This window comes from Puma concolor, chromosome E1 (assembly GCF_028749965.1).
Source record: "Puma concolor isolate L17-30 chromosome E1, mPumCon1.1.hap2, whole genome shotgun sequence".
NCBI classification, from domain to species: domain Eukaryota; kingdom Metazoa; phylum Chordata; class Mammalia; order Carnivora; family Felidae; genus Puma; species Puma concolor.
The window spans coordinates 52,627,451-52,646,425 of NC_141680.1; the positions used below are offsets into that span (position 1 = coordinate 52,627,451).

The 18,975-nt window shown below is 40.5% G+C and overlaps 1 protein-coding gene across 7 annotated transcripts in view; it reads right to left on the reverse strand.

Moving 5' to 3' along the window:
- ABCA9 (ATP binding cassette subfamily A member 9) overlaps window positions 1-15,528 on the reverse strand; it is a 71,367-nt gene extending 55,839 nt beyond the window's left edge. For 2 of the 7 annotated variants that reach the window (XM_086687865.1, XM_025927696.2), the window contains exons 1-2: window positions 5,792-5,949; window positions 377-478 (exon numbers count right to left, since the gene is read on the reverse strand). In XM_086687865.1, the coding sequence (XP_086543991.1) occupies window positions 377-404 (28 nt within the window). In that variant the 5' untranslated portion in view covers window positions 405-478; window positions 5,792-5,949. Of the gene's footprint in view, window positions 1-376; window positions 479-5,690; window positions 5,950-15,441 lie in introns of those variants that run through there. The other 5 variants (XM_086687867.1, XM_086687863.1, XM_086687864.1 and 2 more) reach the window with 5 other exon arrangements.
- Window positions 15,529-18,975: the final 3,447 nt, after the last annotated feature.

An 18,975-nucleotide genomic window follows, 5' to 3' on the forward strand; every position in this document is an offset into this window, starting at 1 on the left:
TTAAATTTACCTCTTTCTTTGACTTTGACCCTGAACTTTTATACCTATTCCTTCATGAGTTTCAAATGAGTTCAGATGTTAAGAAGTATGATGTCTGCAATGTACAGATGTGGCTTTATTTTTCAGGAAGCTTCTGAACATCAGTTATTTAAAGAATGCCTCCAGTAGGAAATCTACTAATAATATATTTAAAGGACTCTCAGTTAAAGTAATAGCAAAGTCCAGAATTTGAACAAAGAAATCCAGCCTGGTAGTTAAAAAGTGTATATACGTGTGTGTATATATATGAAACATTAAATAATGAAGATAAAGTGTGTACCACCCAGAAAACTCCCACAGTTTCCTCTTTGAAACATGAGAAGACGCTGAAGCATACCAACAAGGTCTCTCTTTTCATCCTCCATTTTTTAAGAAAGTTCTTGCAGAGAAGGGCGCACGTTTGCTGACCCACGCTTATGTGCCTCTTGCTCATTCTGCCCTGTTTATTTTGAAATAAGAAAGTAAAGTAAAGTAAGTGTGAAGGTCTGCTATAGGAAACGTGCAATCAAACCAAAAAAAACCATTGTAACAGCTGTTCTCAGCTGCAGGTATAGGAAAGGGAGCCAGAAAGCTAAAAACATACAAGGGGAAGTTGAAACTAACTAGCGTGTCAATTATTTTAATCACCATGATAAACCTTTGACGTAGATCCTATTAGTCTCCCCATATTAAAGATGAGGGAAATGAGGCCCGCGGAGGCTGAGTGGCCAAACGCAGCGAATGATGGATAGCAGAATCAGAGCTTTATTCCGGAAAACCAACTTCTGGAGACCTCACTCTTAACCGGTGTGCCATGCTGTTGTCAAAATTCATCTAGGGGGTCACTTGGTGGCTCAGGCCGTTAAGCGTCCGACTTCGGCTCAGGTCATGATCTCGCAGTTGGAGAGTTCAAGCCCCGCGTGGGGCTCTGTGCTGATGACTCAGAGCCTGAAGCCTGCTTCAGATTCTGTGTCTCCCCCTCTCTACCCCTCCCCCACTTGTGCTCTGTCTTTCTCTGTTTCTCTCAAAAATAAATAAACATTAAAAAAAATTTTTTTTTAAAAAAGAAATTCGTCTAGGGAATTTCCCACATTTCACCAGACAGGTGGTGAGGAGCTCTAGGAGGGATCCACTCAGACTACTTATCCATGGGCTTTGCTCTGTGTAGTAATTATCAGGAACTCCCAAATGCTGGAACATAAGGAAAGATTGATTACTCTCAGAATAATCTCTGCAAAAGGCAGAGAAAATATACGATTTTTTTAAAAAGACAGCTTTATTACAATAAACAGAAGACAAGGTTTTAAATCTTCCATATAATGAACTATAGTTAAATTCAAGGAGAAAGGTAAGAAGAAATGAAGAGCCAATAATCCTACTTAAAATTCCCATCGAAGTCAGTAAAGAATATAAAATCTCCTATGATACAGAGAAAAATTTTTCAAAGAAAATTAAAACTCACTTAGAAACAATGAGAGAGATAAAACTACGTGAAGTAGAAACAAACAAACAAACAAACAAACAAACAAACAAAGGATCCAAAGTAAAGTATTTGGTAAAGAGATACCCAAAAAGAAGAAAACACAGTTGCAAGAAAAATACATTGAAGAAAATAACATTGTGAAAAGTCCAATGGAAATTAATTTTTCAAGGTAGTGGAAAGATGCGTATTTCCCAAAAAAGCTCTCCAAGTACCAAATACAATGACAGAAAATATCAAAAAGTAATGATTTTTTAAAATTAAAGGATAGAGGGGGAAGTTGGAATCAAGTTGACAGCATAGAGGTGTGGTCATGCAGGAAGGAATGAGTCAACAATGTATAATGGAACAGAAACCAGCCTGATATCTCCCAAGTGGAAGTGAGAAAGTGATTTGCCCTCTTTCCTTTGAAAAATCTACCCAAAGGGACAAAAATAAAGAACACTGATGAAATATTTATTTGCGATAAAACTAGAATGATTTAACCCCAAACCACAGATACTCCCCCACCAAATTATTAAATTTTGCTTCAAATTAAGAAATGTACACAAAGGAGTGCCACAATGTGCTTATGAATCAAAAATTAATTGACAAAGTTAACTGAATCTAAATTATTAAGAGATCCCTGAAACCCACACAGTATTCTTTCCCTTGAAATGACCCGTAGGGTGAAAAGCCATGGCAGAAGCATGGCAGCTGGTTTCACCTCGTGGGAAGTCAAGGAAGGTGACGAGAATGTGCACGAATACAGTATTGTTGTTTTCTTCAAGTCCACAGCCGGGATACAGAAGAATGTGGAACATCTTTACGCCAGTGGTAGAAACAACAATAACCCAAACAAAATGAAAACCACAGTCCCATGGCATGAACAAAAACCAACAGACGCAAGAAGACTTTGATGAACTGAATTGTCAAGAAAAACAAGCCCATGATGGGTGCAAAGAGAGCCAACCTTGCAGCTTCTGGACCGGGGGGACAAGCCCCTCATCTGAGTGTGGGTGGGGAGACAAGGTGTGTCCACGGCAAAGGGTATTTGCAGAGATGAGGAGGAAAAAAATCAAACCTTAGATGATGTACGTGTGGGATGCAAAACATAGAATCTAAAAGAGTCTAAAATGCGAAGAATAAAAATAGCCTAACCAATTTTTCTTCACCCTACAGCCACATTGGATTTTCTCAGGAAAAAAAAAAAGTGAAAGAGGTAAGAAAGGTCCTGAACAATAGAGAGAATCTTTGAAGTTCTGTGCCTTCTCGTGCTGTCTAGATTTCTGAGACCTTGCCAGAGTTGAACCCGGTGGTGTGAAAGTGCTCCTTGTTGGAAAAGTATGGACAGAAAGTTATAGTTATCGTGGTAAGGTCTGTTTGGTAAAGGGGTGTGTATGGTGTCATTACAGACAAAGTTGATTCTTGCAATGTGGTGGGACCCATTTTATTGCCAGTAGAAAAGAAGCACCTAATATAATTTTCAGATTCATGATGTTCTCTTACTTCCCCATGCGTACAAGTGGATAGGTGGGAGGTTGAAATAGGGATAAGGGGTGAGCAGACAATGGACACATGAATCAAATAAATTTGTAGTTGGAGTTCCTTGAGTTGGAAGCTCATTCTAATAGTATATTATCAGAGGCAACATACACCTATTTGTAGGCACCCATGTAGGCACTCTGCTGTTGTCAGTGGAAGTCCTCCATTTCCTCCTATTTATTTGCTCAACCTTGGCCTTGGGGGTAATCCGCACAAGGGCTTAGGCTCACAGGGAGAGAGGACTAGCCTTCAGGCTTACACACAGGTCTACCAGTCAGCCAGGCTGTTGGTTTCCAATAGGTAGGCCAAGTTATCAGCAACTCTATAGAATTGTTTGCAGAGGACATCATATACATAGAACCTATATAACAATAATTCAGGACATATCTGCCCAACAGCCATTAAATGATCTCTTTCAAACCTAGTGAAGGCAGCAGATTCTAGATATAACACTCAGTCTGGTAGTGGTAGTATGATGTAACTGTATGGTCGTGTTAGAGGAGCCCAAGAATTACTAGTATATCTACCAGAATGAGTTACATAATTGAATTGCAAGAGGTCTATCTCATTATTTTCCCATCAGGAAGAATAACAAAATTTCTCTGAGACTTGTAAAGCATGAATGCTCATGAATTATCTTAGTTCATAAAGAAACCATGAAGCGTAACCTTACTTAATAGAACCCAACATTCTAGGAGTGGGAGTTGGTCCAGGAAATGGTCCAACGGTAGTGGCTTGAGCCTTGGCACAAAGCTTAGAGCACAAGGTTGATTGGCCAATAAGATCTGGCTTTTCGGGGTGGTCGTGTTCTCCTTTCCTTTGGCTCTGTATTGAAAAGGGATGGAAACCATAGAGTTGTATTGTCTCTTCCATCATATGAGTAATCAGGTTGTTTCTGGCTACTAGATTCATGGCCTAATGCTGATCTTATCCATGGGGTGAGAGCAAAGCCACAAATATTCTGGTCCCTACTGGTATTTAGGAGGTAACTCAAATGGGAAGATCACTTACTCAAGGCAGCCTCGGGAGGCATTGCCAGAGATAAAACCTAATCATTGTGTATTGTAAAGAGTATTGCGAATCTGCTCTTTCAGTCTGAAAGGCATGGAATAATTGAAGAGGAACGTGGTAGGCAGAATAATGGTTCCCTTCTAATCCTGGAACTTGTGAATATATTACATTACACCACAAAGGAGAATTAAGGTAACGGATGAGAGTGAGGTTGCTAATCAACTGACTTAAAATCAGAGAGACGATCCTGGATGATCTGGGTGGACCCAAGTAATCACAAGCATCCTGAAAAGTGGAAAAGGGAGGTAAAAAAGGCAGTCAGATGAGGTGATGTTAAAAGGACTCAACCTGTTGCTGGCTTTGAAGATGGAGGAAGGTGGGCATGAGCTGAGGAATACGGCAGCCTCTGGAAGCTGTAGGAGGCAAGAAAACAGAATAGCTCTGCAGAATGGAAGGCCCCCCTGCCAGCAGCTTGATTTTCATCCGGTGAGACTCACATCACACTTCTCACCTCTCAAACTGTAAGATGATAAATCTGTTTTGTTTCCCACCACAAAGTTCATGGTCCTCTGTTACGGCAGCAATGAAAATTAATACACGGAGCACAAAAGGGAGTCTGAGAGCGTGAAAACCGAGAACAAGACGAAGGCGAGGGCTTTAGGACACAAAGAGTTGTTTGTGGAACAAATGAGGGCGTGAATTTATGTTCAAAAACTGTCCAAAAATTAACAAAGGAATCCAGAAGCTATGTGGATGAGTTCTTGACCATAGATAGCACCACCAGAGCAGGCTGTGACGGCCTGGAGATCCCAACTGAAATAACACTACGATGTCACCAATTAAGAAACCAGTACCCCAGTAAGCCATGGTATCTGAGAGGGTTAAATACATCGCCTACATGCCTACTCTTCTTTCTTTCTTTAGCAATGCATATGCTAGAAAATATTGATGAATACAAGAAATTAACAATGACCTAATTGTCATGATTGTGGGTATTTCCTTCGGACTGTTAAGACTGATTTTTTTTTCCCGCTACACATCCTGATGTAAATGTCAGGGGGAAAAAAATTACTATTCACCACAGCAGCACGAAACATCTAACTAGCTTACATTGCTCCGAATCGGAAGTTGTGTGATCTAGAAATAATAATGTGGCTCTGTAAAAAGCCAGTCACCTCCTGCCAGAAAGAACTCTTCATATTCAGAAAATAAGTACATTGCACGACAAATGAGATCAAGACTCCTACAGACGTAGTATATAAACAAGGTCAATGAAAATGTTGCCCTAAGTTTTCTTGAAAATCCGCAGCCAGCTAAAACAATTCAAAACTCACTCAGAAAATCGTGTGTCCCCCCCCCCCCCACCTCCATGTTTACAAATACTCGGGCAGTAAAACTGAAAACAAACAAAAAAGAGTAAGTAATTCTAATAACTTGGGAAGCAGCCCCTATTTGCAAAGAAATGACAGAAAGTGACATTCCTTTCAATCCGTCTAATACCTTTTAGATAATAGATGCTATTTGTCCAAACACGCTTTAGTCATAGGGTAAAAATGAAAAAAAAAACAAAACCACTTAGTTCCCCAACGGGTTATTTAGCCATACAATAGAAAACACTCGGCTGATTGGGGGAAGATCAAAACAACAAATAACTTACTGCCTTGAATAGTTTTCATCCAAATGTTTGGCATTCCCTATTCGAAGTCGTAAGTTATAGTTGTATATGCAAAACAATCACAATTTTAGAGATTAACTTACTCTCAGGAAAGCTGGGGCAAGAATCTAGAAACGGTTCATCCACATGTCTCTGCATGTCCTGGAGAAGAATTCACATTCCTTTTGGGTCACTACTACATCATGCTTTTAATTTCATGTTTGTTGTGAATAGTTCCGTTTTAGAATGATTTCCGAAAAGGATTATGGTCTTAATTCAGCCAGCCTGCCAAAAACTCTCTGCTCACATCACATGGTGACTTCTCCGCAGTTTTCCATTTCTTTGTCTCCCAGCCAGCTCCTCAGCAGGGAGTTTGTAGTTGCAGATGGCTGGCTGGACGTATCAAAACATTAGGAACTATCAAACCAAAGAGAATCTAGTCTTTCTCAATTAGCTTTTTCATACAAAGCCCCAATGGGAGAGCTGGCCCCCAGCACAGTCTTTTTAAAGAAACGCAAGTAAAGAGCCAGTTCGGAGAAAAGCAGAGCCGGGAGAGGTTGAAAAAGAAAAGGTTTTAAAAAATGATAGCTGTAAGGATACAATCAGGTCAGAAAGCAACTCAGAATCTTCCACTGAAATTTAGCTCTTAAAACCGAGATACGGAAAGATGGCTGTGAAGCGATGTAATTTTTTCAGGGTAAAACAATGAACTTTTATCTGCATCCCAGCTGCGTGCCAGCCGTCTACAGCATCTTCCTGGGAGGGCAAAATAGGAACATCCTTTGAGCACATCCTATAAAAACACCTGCAATTCTCATGATCCACCAGCTTGCTATTTCTTTAAGTCCCAGCAAACAAACCCCTTTCTCTGTAACCACCTGCTGGCTTTTAGTATGTCCTGTTTTCCATATTTTTCTTTTCTTCTAAAGCTTATTTATTTTTGAGGGGGGGGGGAGAGAGAAAAAAAAAAAGAGAACGAGTTGGGGAGGGGCAGAGAGAGAAGGGGACAGAGGATCCGAAGCAGGCTCTGCGCTGACAGCAGGGAGCCCAGTGCGGGGCTTGAACTCACCAAACGTGAGATCGTGACCTGAGCTGAAGTCGGACACTTAACCCACAGAGCCGCCCAGGCTCCCCTCCATAGTTTTCAAGAAACATTTTGAACAGGTAAGAGGTGCCATTCTATCTTTTTTGAGCATTTCGTTTAGGTCGAAGACAAGGCAATTCCGAAACCCCTTGTAACGCACAGCGTCTATTTTTGGCTGAAGAAGAAAAGTGAAAAAGGACCACACTCTTTCTGCTTGCAGTCCGTAAGTCCGTTGGGTGCTTCTGCACTGTGATTGCTTTCTGAATACACAACTAAAGGAGAAACAATGTGCTGTGCACGCAGTTCTTAAACTGAATGGGCTCGTCTGCGTCCCATTGTCCACGATAATCACATGAAATCTTCCTCACCTACTTCCCATCCCTTAATGTTTATGCAATCATGTGTACTCTTTTGCTAATTGTGGGTCCAGAGATTGTTCAGCCAGCCAAATAGACGCAGATCGAACTCATTAACGCATGACACCATGGAAGATTAAAAAAAAAAACTTGCTGAGTGTTTCTGCAAGCCTGCTGTCTTCTGTAGAAGATGCAAAATTATCACTTTTAATAACCTCACCAGCATTTTGTAAACAGAGAGTATCATTTAGGAAATGCATTTCTTTCTTTTTTAAGTCTATTTATTTATTTTGAGACAGAGAGAGAGAAAGCACGCACAAGCAGGGGAGGCGCAGAGAGAGAGGGAGAGAGAGAATCCCAAGCGGGTTCCGCACTGTCAGCGCCGAGCTCGATGTGGGGCTCGAACTCACCAACTGTGAGATCGTGACCTGAGCTGAGACCGAGAGTTGAACATTTAACCAACTGTGCCACCCAGGCACCCCTAGGAAATGTTTCTCAAGTAACTTTTTCTAAGAAAAAAACTTGTTGGCTTCTGGACTCTCTTTCTTCCTCTCTTTCTTTCTTCCTCTCTTTCTTCCTCCCTCCCTCCCTTCCTTCCTTCCTTCCTTCCTTCCTTCCTTCCTTCCTTCCTTCCTTCCTTCCTTCCTTCCTCTTTTTTAGTTGAAGAATAGTTCACACACAATGTTGCATTGGTTTCCAGTGTACAACATAGCGATTCAATAAGTCTATCTGTTACGCTGTGGTCATCACAATGTAGCTGCATCTGTCCGTACAACAGTCTTATAATACCATTGACTTTATTCCCTATACTGTCCCTCTCATCCCCGTGACTTATTCATTCCATAAGTGGGAGCCCGTACCTCCCACTCTCCTTCGGACACTATTTTTTTCCTTTAGAATCTTGGTTTCTTCCTTCAATGCGGCCACGTCGTAATCTCTCTACCTCTATAACAGAGCAACAGCACCCTCATTAATCTTCTTTTCAACATGTTCTTGATTACCCCTATGTCTTTACTCTTCTAAATAAGCTTCAGAATCAGCCGGCCGATTAAAACCAAATCACGCCATTGGCATTTGGAAGGTGGAATGGCACCGATTTTATGCAAAAGGTAATTACTAAGCAGCCACATATGGCACCTACAATACACAGGGCACACTTAAATATGAACACAATTACATAATAGTCTCCTAAGGTAGGTGCTATTTTACGGATGAGAAAAATGAAGCCCAGAGAGTTTAAATAATGTACCCAAATGCACACAGTTGGCGAGTAGCAGATCCTGGGTAAAAGCTCGGACCATCTCCAGTCTGTGGCTTAAATAACAAGTGCTCTGATGTCTCATTTGTGTGTGTGTGTGTGTGTGTGTGTGTGTGTGTGTGTGTGTGTTCATTCAATGATTCTCATTGTCAAGTAGTATTCCATTGTATATATAAACCACATCTTCTTTATCTGAAATCTGGCCCTTTGTAGCAACGTGGATGGAACTGGAGAGTGTTAGGCTAAGTGAAAGAAGCCAGGCAGAGAAAGACAGATACCATATGTTTTCACTCATGTGTGTATCCTGAGAAACTTAACAGAAGACCATGGGGGAGGGGGGGGGGAATGTTACAGAGAGGGAAGGAGGCAAACCATAAGAGACTCTTTTTTTAAAAAAAAGTTTTCTAACATTTATTCATTTTTGAGAGAGAGACAGAGTGTGAGTGGGGGAGGGGCAGAGAGAGAGAGAGACACACACAGAATCCAAAACAGGCTCCAGGCTCTGAGCTGTCAGCACACAGCCCGACCCGGGGCTCGAACTCATAAACCATGAGATCGTGACCTGAGCCGAAGTCAGACACTCAACCGACTAAGCCACCTGGGGAACCCCACCATAAATGACTCGTAAATAGTGAGAACAAACTGAGGGTTGATGGGGGGTGGGGGTGAGGGGAAAGTGGGTGAGGGGCGTTGAGGAGGGCACCTGTTGGGATGAGCCCTGGGTGTTGTATGGAAATCAATTTGACGATAAATTATATTAAAAAAAAAATGATTCTCACCTTAGATGCACACATTTTACAACTCGCCTTGCCTTTTGCTCCGTATATTTGGCGACAATATTCTCCAGTGCCAGAAACTTTATAGATTTCACGTGGTGTAAAGCATTCTATTTGAATTCTTTCCTGGCTGATTATAGCGCCATGGACTTATGTATAGCCCTTAACACTGTGTGCAAAAGCAAGAAAAAAAAAACCCCGATTTGCAAAGAATGAAGAGTGGAGCCTCCCAGAATCCAGAAAGAGAGAGAGACGGAGAGAGAGAGAAGCTGAGAACATCTGCTTGATTCCCAGGGACTTTGCTGTTGTTTTTTGTCCTTCCTTGGACCCAGCTGCATGGCTGTATTTGAGTTTTGGCAAATACTCTCCAAAACTTTCTGTCTTTTTTTTTTAATATAAGAAACAAACTTGGTTCTGTTTTGTGCTCTCTCTTCTTTGCCTTGAAACATCCTTTGTGTGATATATTCCTGCCCTCGATGATTACTTCCATTTGCATTTCTCAGATATATTTTTTCCTAATTCTCTTATCTGTCTACAGGATGTCTCTTGGAGCAGTAGAATTTTATTTTTCTTTTTACTGGTCTGTGAATCTTCTACTTTCTGTGAGAGATGTAAATCCCTGGGATAACCAAGTCATTTTATCCAGTCATCTCACTATGCAGTCTCCAAATTAAGCTTTCCTGTGGTTTTCCTGTTTCTCCGTGTCTAAACTGGTCATGTTTGTTCTCTGTTCCCTTTCTCAGGTTCCACTTGTCCTTTTCTCGTCTCATGTGGAAAGCCCCAGGTAACAAGTGTCTAGTCTTTTATTCTACTAGTGATCACCCTTAAATGCTGACAAACATACTTGAACCTACCTTACTCTGGCAAGGGAAAAAAGAAATCAACCTAAGTCTCTGTCTTCCCCCCGACGACCTGCTATTTCTGTGCCTATGCTCCACCCCATATGGATAAGTCTGCCAGCATATCTGACCTTGAAACCTGAGCTCTACTCCTTACGAGCTGTGCAACGCCGAGCAAGGGACTCACCTGTAAGAGACAGAGAGTATGCTACTGTGCAAAAGAGTCTTTTACGATTGGAAACTTTAGAATTTGGGGATAGAGTAGGGATTAAAGGAAACAACACACGTAAAGTATTTTGCACAGCATCTAGCATTGAGTGAGCACTCAATAAAATGCTAGCTATTATACTCTCCACAGCCTTGGCAAAACTGGAAATATTTTTTATTCAAGTATAATTCGCATACACATTTCCGGTGTACAATATGGTGATGTGACAATTCTGTATATTACTCAGTGCTCATCAAGGTAAATGTACTCTTAATCCCCTCTGTCTATTTCACACATCTTACCCTGGAAATTATAGTTATTTTTAAAAATTACTAATCTGACTGATAAAAAAAAAAATAATACCACCTTAATGACTTACCGTACATCTCTTAGGTTACTTGTGACGTCAAGCATATTTTAATACAATCTCTGGCCATTTGTAAATTGACTAATAAGTTCATTCGTTTTTTCTGCCTGTGTTTCTGTTGCTCTGCCATTCTGGATTTTTGTTTGTTTGTTTGTTTATGCCTTTGTTTTTGACTAAGACTGAAAATGTCTTAAATCATTTATTTTAAAAATAAGATGTTACGAGGAGGAGTTCAGATGGCATAGTAAGGGGACCCTGGGCCTGTCTCGTCTCTCGAACTCAGCTAGATCAACATCAAACCGTTTTGAACACCAAGGAAATTGATCTGAGGATTAATGGAACAATCTGCATAATTTGAGGGAGAGAAGGCAGCAGGGACATGGTGTGGAGAGGTGAATTGGAGAGAGAAGAGCCGGGATGCCACAGAGGGGAGGGAGCCATTTTCGCAGGGAGGAGAAATAAAGAGGGGAGACAGAGTAGCTCATCCAGCTTGTGAAAGAAAGCACACCCCGGTAGAGGTCATATGGCCTCTCTGTGAGCCAAAGACCCAGCAGGCACCAACCATCAAGCCACCATACCCACACAAAGACTCCAGCGGAGGGCAGCAAACTCTGGCTCTGGCTGTGTGTTGCGATTTACCGTAAACTCTGAGCTGCTGCCACTGCATGGTGGCATGACCATTTCCTGGGAGAAGCTGGCCACAGCATGATGACACCCTCCCCCAGAAGATCACTATGGGTCTGAGCTGCGGGGGTTTCTCAAATGGGGTGTATTGAAACATAGCCATGCCTGTGATGAAACTCTGGAGGGAGATGCTGCTTGGTAGGCAGACAGCTCAGACACAAACAGAGAGAGACAGAAACAGGGGACATAGAAGGGGTGACTGATCGTGCACGCATGAGGGTGCAAACTCCCTGCTCTGGAGAGTGGGGTGAAGTCATTTTCACCAGTTGCCCACCAACACTGATTGACCCCAGTGAGTTAAATTCCACCATCAAGTGGAGAATGGAGCCACTGTACCAAGCCCCACACCCCTGTGCCCTCCAAGCTCACCTCCACTAGGGCAAGTCCACCTGAGAATCAGAGCAGCAGGCCCCTTCCCCAGAAGACCAGCAAATCCCTTCCATGCACTTAGTCTACTGATCATAGAGTGCTGCAAAGTTTCAGCTCTAGGAGAAACTGGATCTAGCTTTATTTGTTTTTTTGTTTTGTTTTTGTTCGTTTTTGTTGTTGCTTTTGTTTTTATTGTTGTTTTTCTTTTCTTTTGTTTCTTGGACACAGAAAGAGCAAAACTTTTTTAATTTTTTAAAATTTTATTTTATCATTTATTATTTCTTATTCTTTAAAAATTTTTCCCACTCTTTTTCTTTTCTCTCTCTCTCTCTCTCTCTCTCTCTCTTTTGTTATCAAGCTTCTGTCAACAAGCAGACCAAAACACACCCAGGATCTAGCTTCCTTTATTTGATTTTTTTTAATTTCTAAATTTTTATTTCATTCTATTATGATTATTATCATTATTTTCATTGTTTTTGTTGCTGTTTTCTTCCTCTAAAATGATAAGCTGGAGAAATTCATCTCCAAAGAAAGAACAGGAAGAAATAATGGCCAGGGATTTAATCAACACAGATAAAAGTAAATGTCTGAACTAGAATTTAAAACAATGATTATAAGGATACTAGCTGAACTTGAAAAAAGCATAGAAGTCACCAGAGAATCCTTTTCTGCAGAGATAAAAGAACTAAAAGTCAGGCCAAAATTAAAAATGCTGTAACCGAAAGGCAAACACAAATGGAGGCCATAAACATAAGGACGGATGAGGCAGAGGGGCGAGTCAGCTAAATAGAGGATAAAATTATGGAAAATAAAGAAACTGAAAAGAAGAGGAAAACAAAGGTCAGGGATCATGAAGGCAGGCTTAGGGAACTCAGCGATTTATTAAAACATAATAACATTCATATCATAGGAGTCCCAGAAGATGAAGACAGAGAAAATAGGGCAGAAGATTTATGTGAACAAATTATAGCTGAAAATTTCCCTGATCTGGGGAAGGACACAGACATCAAAATCTAAGAAACACAGAGAACTCCCATTAAGTTCAACAAAAGCTGGCCATTGCCAAGACATATCAGCCAAATTCACAAAATACACAAACAAGGAATGAATCCTGAAGGCAGCAAGGGAAAAAAGTACTTAACCTACAAGGGAAGACAGATTAGGTTTGCACCCAATCTGTCCATAGAAACTTGGCAGGCCAGAAAGGAGTGGCAGGATATATTCAACGTGCTGAATAGGAAATACTCTATCCATCAAGGCTGTCATTCAAAATAGAAGGAGAGATAGAGTTTCCCAGAGAAACAAAAACTAAAGGAGTTTGTGACCACTAAACCAGCCCTACAAGAAATTTTAAGGGGGGCTCTTTGAGTGGAGAAGACAAAAAAAGAACAAAAGCAACAAAGACTAAAAAGGACCAGAAAGCATCACCAGAATCACCAACTCTACAAGTAACACAATGGCAGTAAATTCATATCTATCAATAATTACTCTGAATGTAAATGGACTAAATGTTCCAGTCAAAAGACATAGGGTATCAGAATGGATATAAAAACAAGATTTATCTATATGCTGCCTACAAGGGACTCATTTTAGACGTAAAGTCACGTGCAGATTGAAAGTGAGGGGATGGAGAACCATCTATCATGCCAATGGACATCAAAAGAAAGCTGCAGTAGCCATATTTATATCAGACAAAGTAGATTTTATTTTATTTATTTATTTTTTTAATGTTTATTTATTTTTGAGAGAGAGAAAGACGGAATATGGGTGGGAGACACAGAAGCCAAAGCAGGCTCCAGGCTCTGAGCTGTCAGCACTGAGCCCCATGTGGAGCTCGAACCCATGAACTGTGAGATCATTACCTAAGCCAAAGTCAGAAGCTTAACCAACTGAGCCACCCCAGACAAACTAGATTTTAAACCAAAGACTGTAACAAGAGATGAAGAAGGGCATTATAACATAATCAAGTGGTCTATCCATCAAGAAGATCTAACAATTATAAATATATAGGCCCCCAATGTGAAGCACCCAAATATATAAATCAATGATAACAAATGTAAAGAAGCTCATTAATAATAATACAATAATAGTAAGGTACTTTAGCACCCCAGTTACAACAATGGACAGACCATCTAAGCAGAAAATCAACAAGGAAACAATGGCTTTGAATGACACAATGAACCAGATGGACTTAACAGATATATTCAGAACATTTCATCCTAAAGCACCAGAATATATATTCTGTTCAAGTGCACCTGGAACATTCTCCAGAATAGATCACATGCTGGGTCACAAATCAGCCTTCAACAAGTACAAAAAGATCGAGATCATACGTGCACATTTTCAGATCACAACACTATGAAACTTGAAGTCATCCACAAGAAAGAAATTTGGAAAACCCTCAAATACATGGAGGTTAAAGAACATCCTACTAAGGAATGAATGGGTTAACCATAAATTAAAGAAGAAATTTTTTTTTTAAATTTTTTTTTTCAACGTTTATTTATTTTTGGGACAGAGAGAGACAGAGCACGAACGGGGGAGGGGCAGAGAGAGAGGGAGACACAGAATCGGAAACAGGCTCCAGGCTCCGAGCCATCAGCCCAGAGCCCGACGCGGGGCTCGAACTCACAGACCGCAAGATCGTGACCTGGCTGAAGTCGGACGCTTAACCGACTGCGCCACCCAGGCGCCCCGAAGAAATTTTAAAAAATACATGGAAACAAATGAAAATGAAAACACGACAGTCCAAAACCTTTGGGATACAGCAGAGGCAGTCCTAAGAGGGGAGAATATTGCAATTCAGGCCTATCTCAAGAAGCAAGAAAATTCCCAAATACACAACCTAGCCTTACACCTAAAGGAGCTAGAAAATAAACAGCAAATAAAGTGTAAAGCCATCAGAAGCGGGGAAATAATAAAGATGAGAGTAGAAATAAATGATGTAGAAACCAACTAAAACCCCAGTAGAATAGATGGACAAAACTAAGACTTGGTTCTTTGAAAGAATTAGCAAAATTGATAAACCCCTGGCCAGACTTATCAAAAAGAGAAGAGAAAGGACCCAAATAGATGAAATCATGAACGAAAGAGGAGGGATCACAACCAACACCACAGTAAAACAAACAATTATAAGAGAATACTATGAAAAATTATATGCCAACAAACTGGGAAATCTGGAAGAAATGGACAAAGTCCCAGAAACTCACAAACTACCAAAACCGAAACAGGAAGAAATAGGAAATTTGACCATACCCATAACCAGCAAAGAAATTCAATCAGTAATCAAAAATTTCCCAACAGGGGTGCCTAGATGGCTCAGTTGGTTAAACATCCAACTCTTGATTTTGGCTTAGGTCATGATCCCACAGTTTTGGGGATCAAGCCCTGTGTTGGACTCTGCACTGACAGCACAGAGCTTGCTTGGGATTCTCTTTCTCTCCCTCTGTCTCTGCTTCTCCCCCACTTGTGTGAGCACTCCCTCTTTCTCTCTCAAAATAAATAAATAAAGTAAAAAAAAAAAATCTCCCAACAAACAAGAGTCCTGAGCCAAATGGCTTCCCAGGGGAATTCTACCAGACTTTTAGAGAAGAGTTAATACCTATTCTTCTCAAACTGTCCCAAAAAATAGAAATAGAAGGAAAACTTCCAAACTGATTCTATGAATCCAGCATTATCTTGACTCCAAAACCAGACACAGACCCCACTAAAAAGGAGAACTACAGGTCAATATACCTGATGAGCATGGACGCAAAAATTCTCAACAAGATATTAGCAAATCAAATTCAACAACACATTAAAAGAATTACTCACCATGATCAAGTGGGATTTATTCCTGGGCTGCAAGCCTGGTTCAATGTCCACGAATCAATCAGTGTGATACACCACATTAAAAAAGAAAGGATAAGAACCATAGGATCCTGTAGATGCAGAAAAAGCATTTGACAAAAAAAAAAAATACAACATCTATTCTTTTTTTAGGGGTACCTGGGTGGCTTTATCGGTTAAGCGTCCGACTTTGGCTCAGGTCATTATCTCATGGCTTGTGAGTTCAAGCTCCATGGCGGGCTCTGTGCTGACAGCTCAGAGCCTGGAACCTGCTTCAGATTCTGTGTCTCCCTCTCTCTCTCCCCCTCCCCCACTTGCATTCTCTCTCTCAAAAACAAATAAACATTAAAAAATTTTAAAAATATATTTGTATAAAAAATGTTTAATGTTTATTTATTTTTGAGAGAGAGACATAACACAAGTGGGGGGAGGGGCAGAGAGAGAGGGAGACACAGAATCTGAAGCAGGATCCAGACTCTGAGCTGTCAGCACAGAGCCCCACGAACCATAAGATCATGATCTGAGCCAAAGTCAGATGCTTAACCGACTGGGCCACCCAGGAGCCCCAAAATCCATTCTTGATAAAAACCCTCAACAAAGTAGGGATCGATGGAACATTCCTCAACATCATAAAGGACATATATGAAAAAGCCACAGCTAATATCCTCAATGTGAAAAAAAGGAGAGCATTTCCCCTATGGTCAGGAACAAGAGAAGGATGTCCACGCTCACCATTTATATTTAACATAGTACTGGAAGTCTTAGCCTCAGCAATCAGACAACAAAAAGAAGTAAAAGGCATCCAAATCATCAAGGAAGAAGTCAAACTTCCACTATTTGCAGTGGACATCATACTCTATGTAGAAAATCTGGAAGATTCCACCAAAAAATTGCTAATTCAGCAAAGTCACAGAGTATAAAAATCAATGTGCAGAAATCTGTACAACCAATACAACGTCGATACACCAATAATGAAGCCGCAGAAAAAGAAATCAAGGAATCGATCTCATTTGCAATTGCACCAAAACCAGTAAGATCCCTAGGAATAAACCTAACTAAAGAAGTAAAAGACCTATGCTCTGTAAACTATAGAACACTTATGAAAGAAATTTAAGAGGACACAAAAAGGGAAAAGCATTCCACGCTCATGGATTGAAAGAATAAACATGTTAAAATATCTATTTTACCCAAAGCAAACTACACATTCAATGCCATCCTATCAAACTAGCATTTTTGGCAGAGCTTGGACAAACAACCTTAAAATTCACATGGAATCACAAACGACCCCAAATAGCCAAAGCAATTCTGAAAAAGAAACACAAAACTGGAGACATCACAATTCCAGATTTCAAGCTATATTACAGAGCTGCAGTCATCAAGACCGTATGGTGCTAACACAAAACCAGACACATAGATCAATGGAACAGAATACAAATTTGTCAACTACCCTGTGACAAAGCAGGAAAGAATATCCAATGGAAAAAAGATAGGCTCTTCAATAAATGGTGTTGGGAAAACTGGACAGCGGCATGCAGTGAAATTGGACCACTTTCTTACACCATACACAAAGATAAATTCAAAATGGATGAAATACCTGAAGGTGAGACAGGAAACCATCAAAATCCTAGAGGAGAACACAAGTGGCAACCTCTTTGACCTTGGCCGGGGCAACTTCTTTTTTTTTTTTTTTTTTTTTTAATTTTTTTTAACATTTATTTATTTTTGAGACAGAGAGAGACAGAGCATGAATGGGGGAAGGTCAGAGAAAGAGGGAGACACAGAATCTGAAACAGGCTCCAGGCTCTGAGCCATCAGCACAGAGCCCGACGCGGGGCTCGAACTCACGAACCGCGAGATCGTGACCTGAGCCGAAGTCGGACGCTTAACCGACTGAGCCACCCAGGCGCCCCGGCTGGGGCAACTTCTTACTACACACGATGATGAAGGCAAGGGAAATGAAAGCAAATATGAACCACTGGGACTTCATCAAGATAAAAAGCTTCTGCACAGCGAAGGAAACAATCAACAAAATGAAAAGACAGCCTACATAATGGGAGAAGATATTTGCAAAGGACATATCTGACAAAGGGTTAGTGTCCAACGTCTATAAAGAACATATCAAACCCAACACCCAAAACCCATACAACCCAGTTAAGAAATGAGCAGAAGACATGAATAGACACTATTCCAAAGAAGTTATCCAGATGGCTAACAGACAGATGCAAAGATACTCAACATCACTCCTCATTAGGGAAGTATAAATCAAACCCACGATGAAAAACCACCTCACCCCTGTCAGAATGGCTCAAAGTAACAACACAAGAAACAACAGATGTTGGAGAGGATGTGGAGAAAAAGGAACCTTGAACTGTTGGTGGAAATGCAAACTTGTACAGCCACTCTGGAGAACAGTATGAAAGTTCCTCAAAAAATTAAAAATAGAACTACCCTATGTTCCAGTAATTGCACTATTAGGTATTTATCCAAAGGACACAAAATATGGATTTGAAGGGGTACGTGCACCCCAATTTTTACAGCAACATTATCAACAATAGCCAAACTATGGAGAGGGCCCAGATGTCCATCAACTGGTGAGTGTATAAAGAAGATGTGGTGTGTTTATATACATATGTGGTGTGTGTGTAAATATACGTATGTACATTCCATTATATGCATATATACATACACACACACATCAAAAAGAATGCCATCAAAAAAGAATGAAATCTTGTCATTTGAAATGATGTGGGCAGAGCTAGAATGTATTGTACTAAGCAAAATAAGTCAATCAGAGAAAGACAAATACCATATGATTTCATTCATATGAGTACTTAAGAAACAAAACAGATGAACATTTGGGAAGGTGGGCGGTAAGAGAAGAGAAAGAACCAAACTGTAAGAGACTCTTGATAGAGAACTATGGGTTGATGGAGGGAGGTGAGTGGGAGGTGGGCTAAGGTATTAAGGAGGGCACCTTGTTGTGCTGAGCCCTGGGTGTTGTATGTAAGTGATGAATCACGGAGTTCTACTCCTGAAACCAAAAAATAAAAATAAAAATTAAAAAATAAATAAATAAATAAATAAATAAATAAATAAATAAAATTAAAAATGCAAAACAAAACAAAACAAAACAAAACCATGTTATTGCCTTCTCACATCTAGTTTTGCTGATAAGAATGCTTATATAACTGTGGGGGCGCCTGGGTAGCTCAGTTGGCTAAACGTCTGTCTCTTGGTTTCCGCTCAGGCCACGATCTCACGGTTCGTGGCGGGGAGCCCCATGTCAGGATCCGCACTGACAGTGCGGAACCTGCTTGGGATTCTCTCTTCCTCTCTCTCAATAAAATAAAATCAACATGTAAAAAAAGAATGCTTCTAGAACTCTGATTCTCATTCATTTATTTTGTTGTTCCTACTAGGATATGTTAGGATTTTCTCTTTAGTCAGAAGTATATGAAGTTTCATGCAAACGTGCTTAGGTGTAGGTTTTGGTTTTGGTTTTGGTTCTTGGTCCTACGT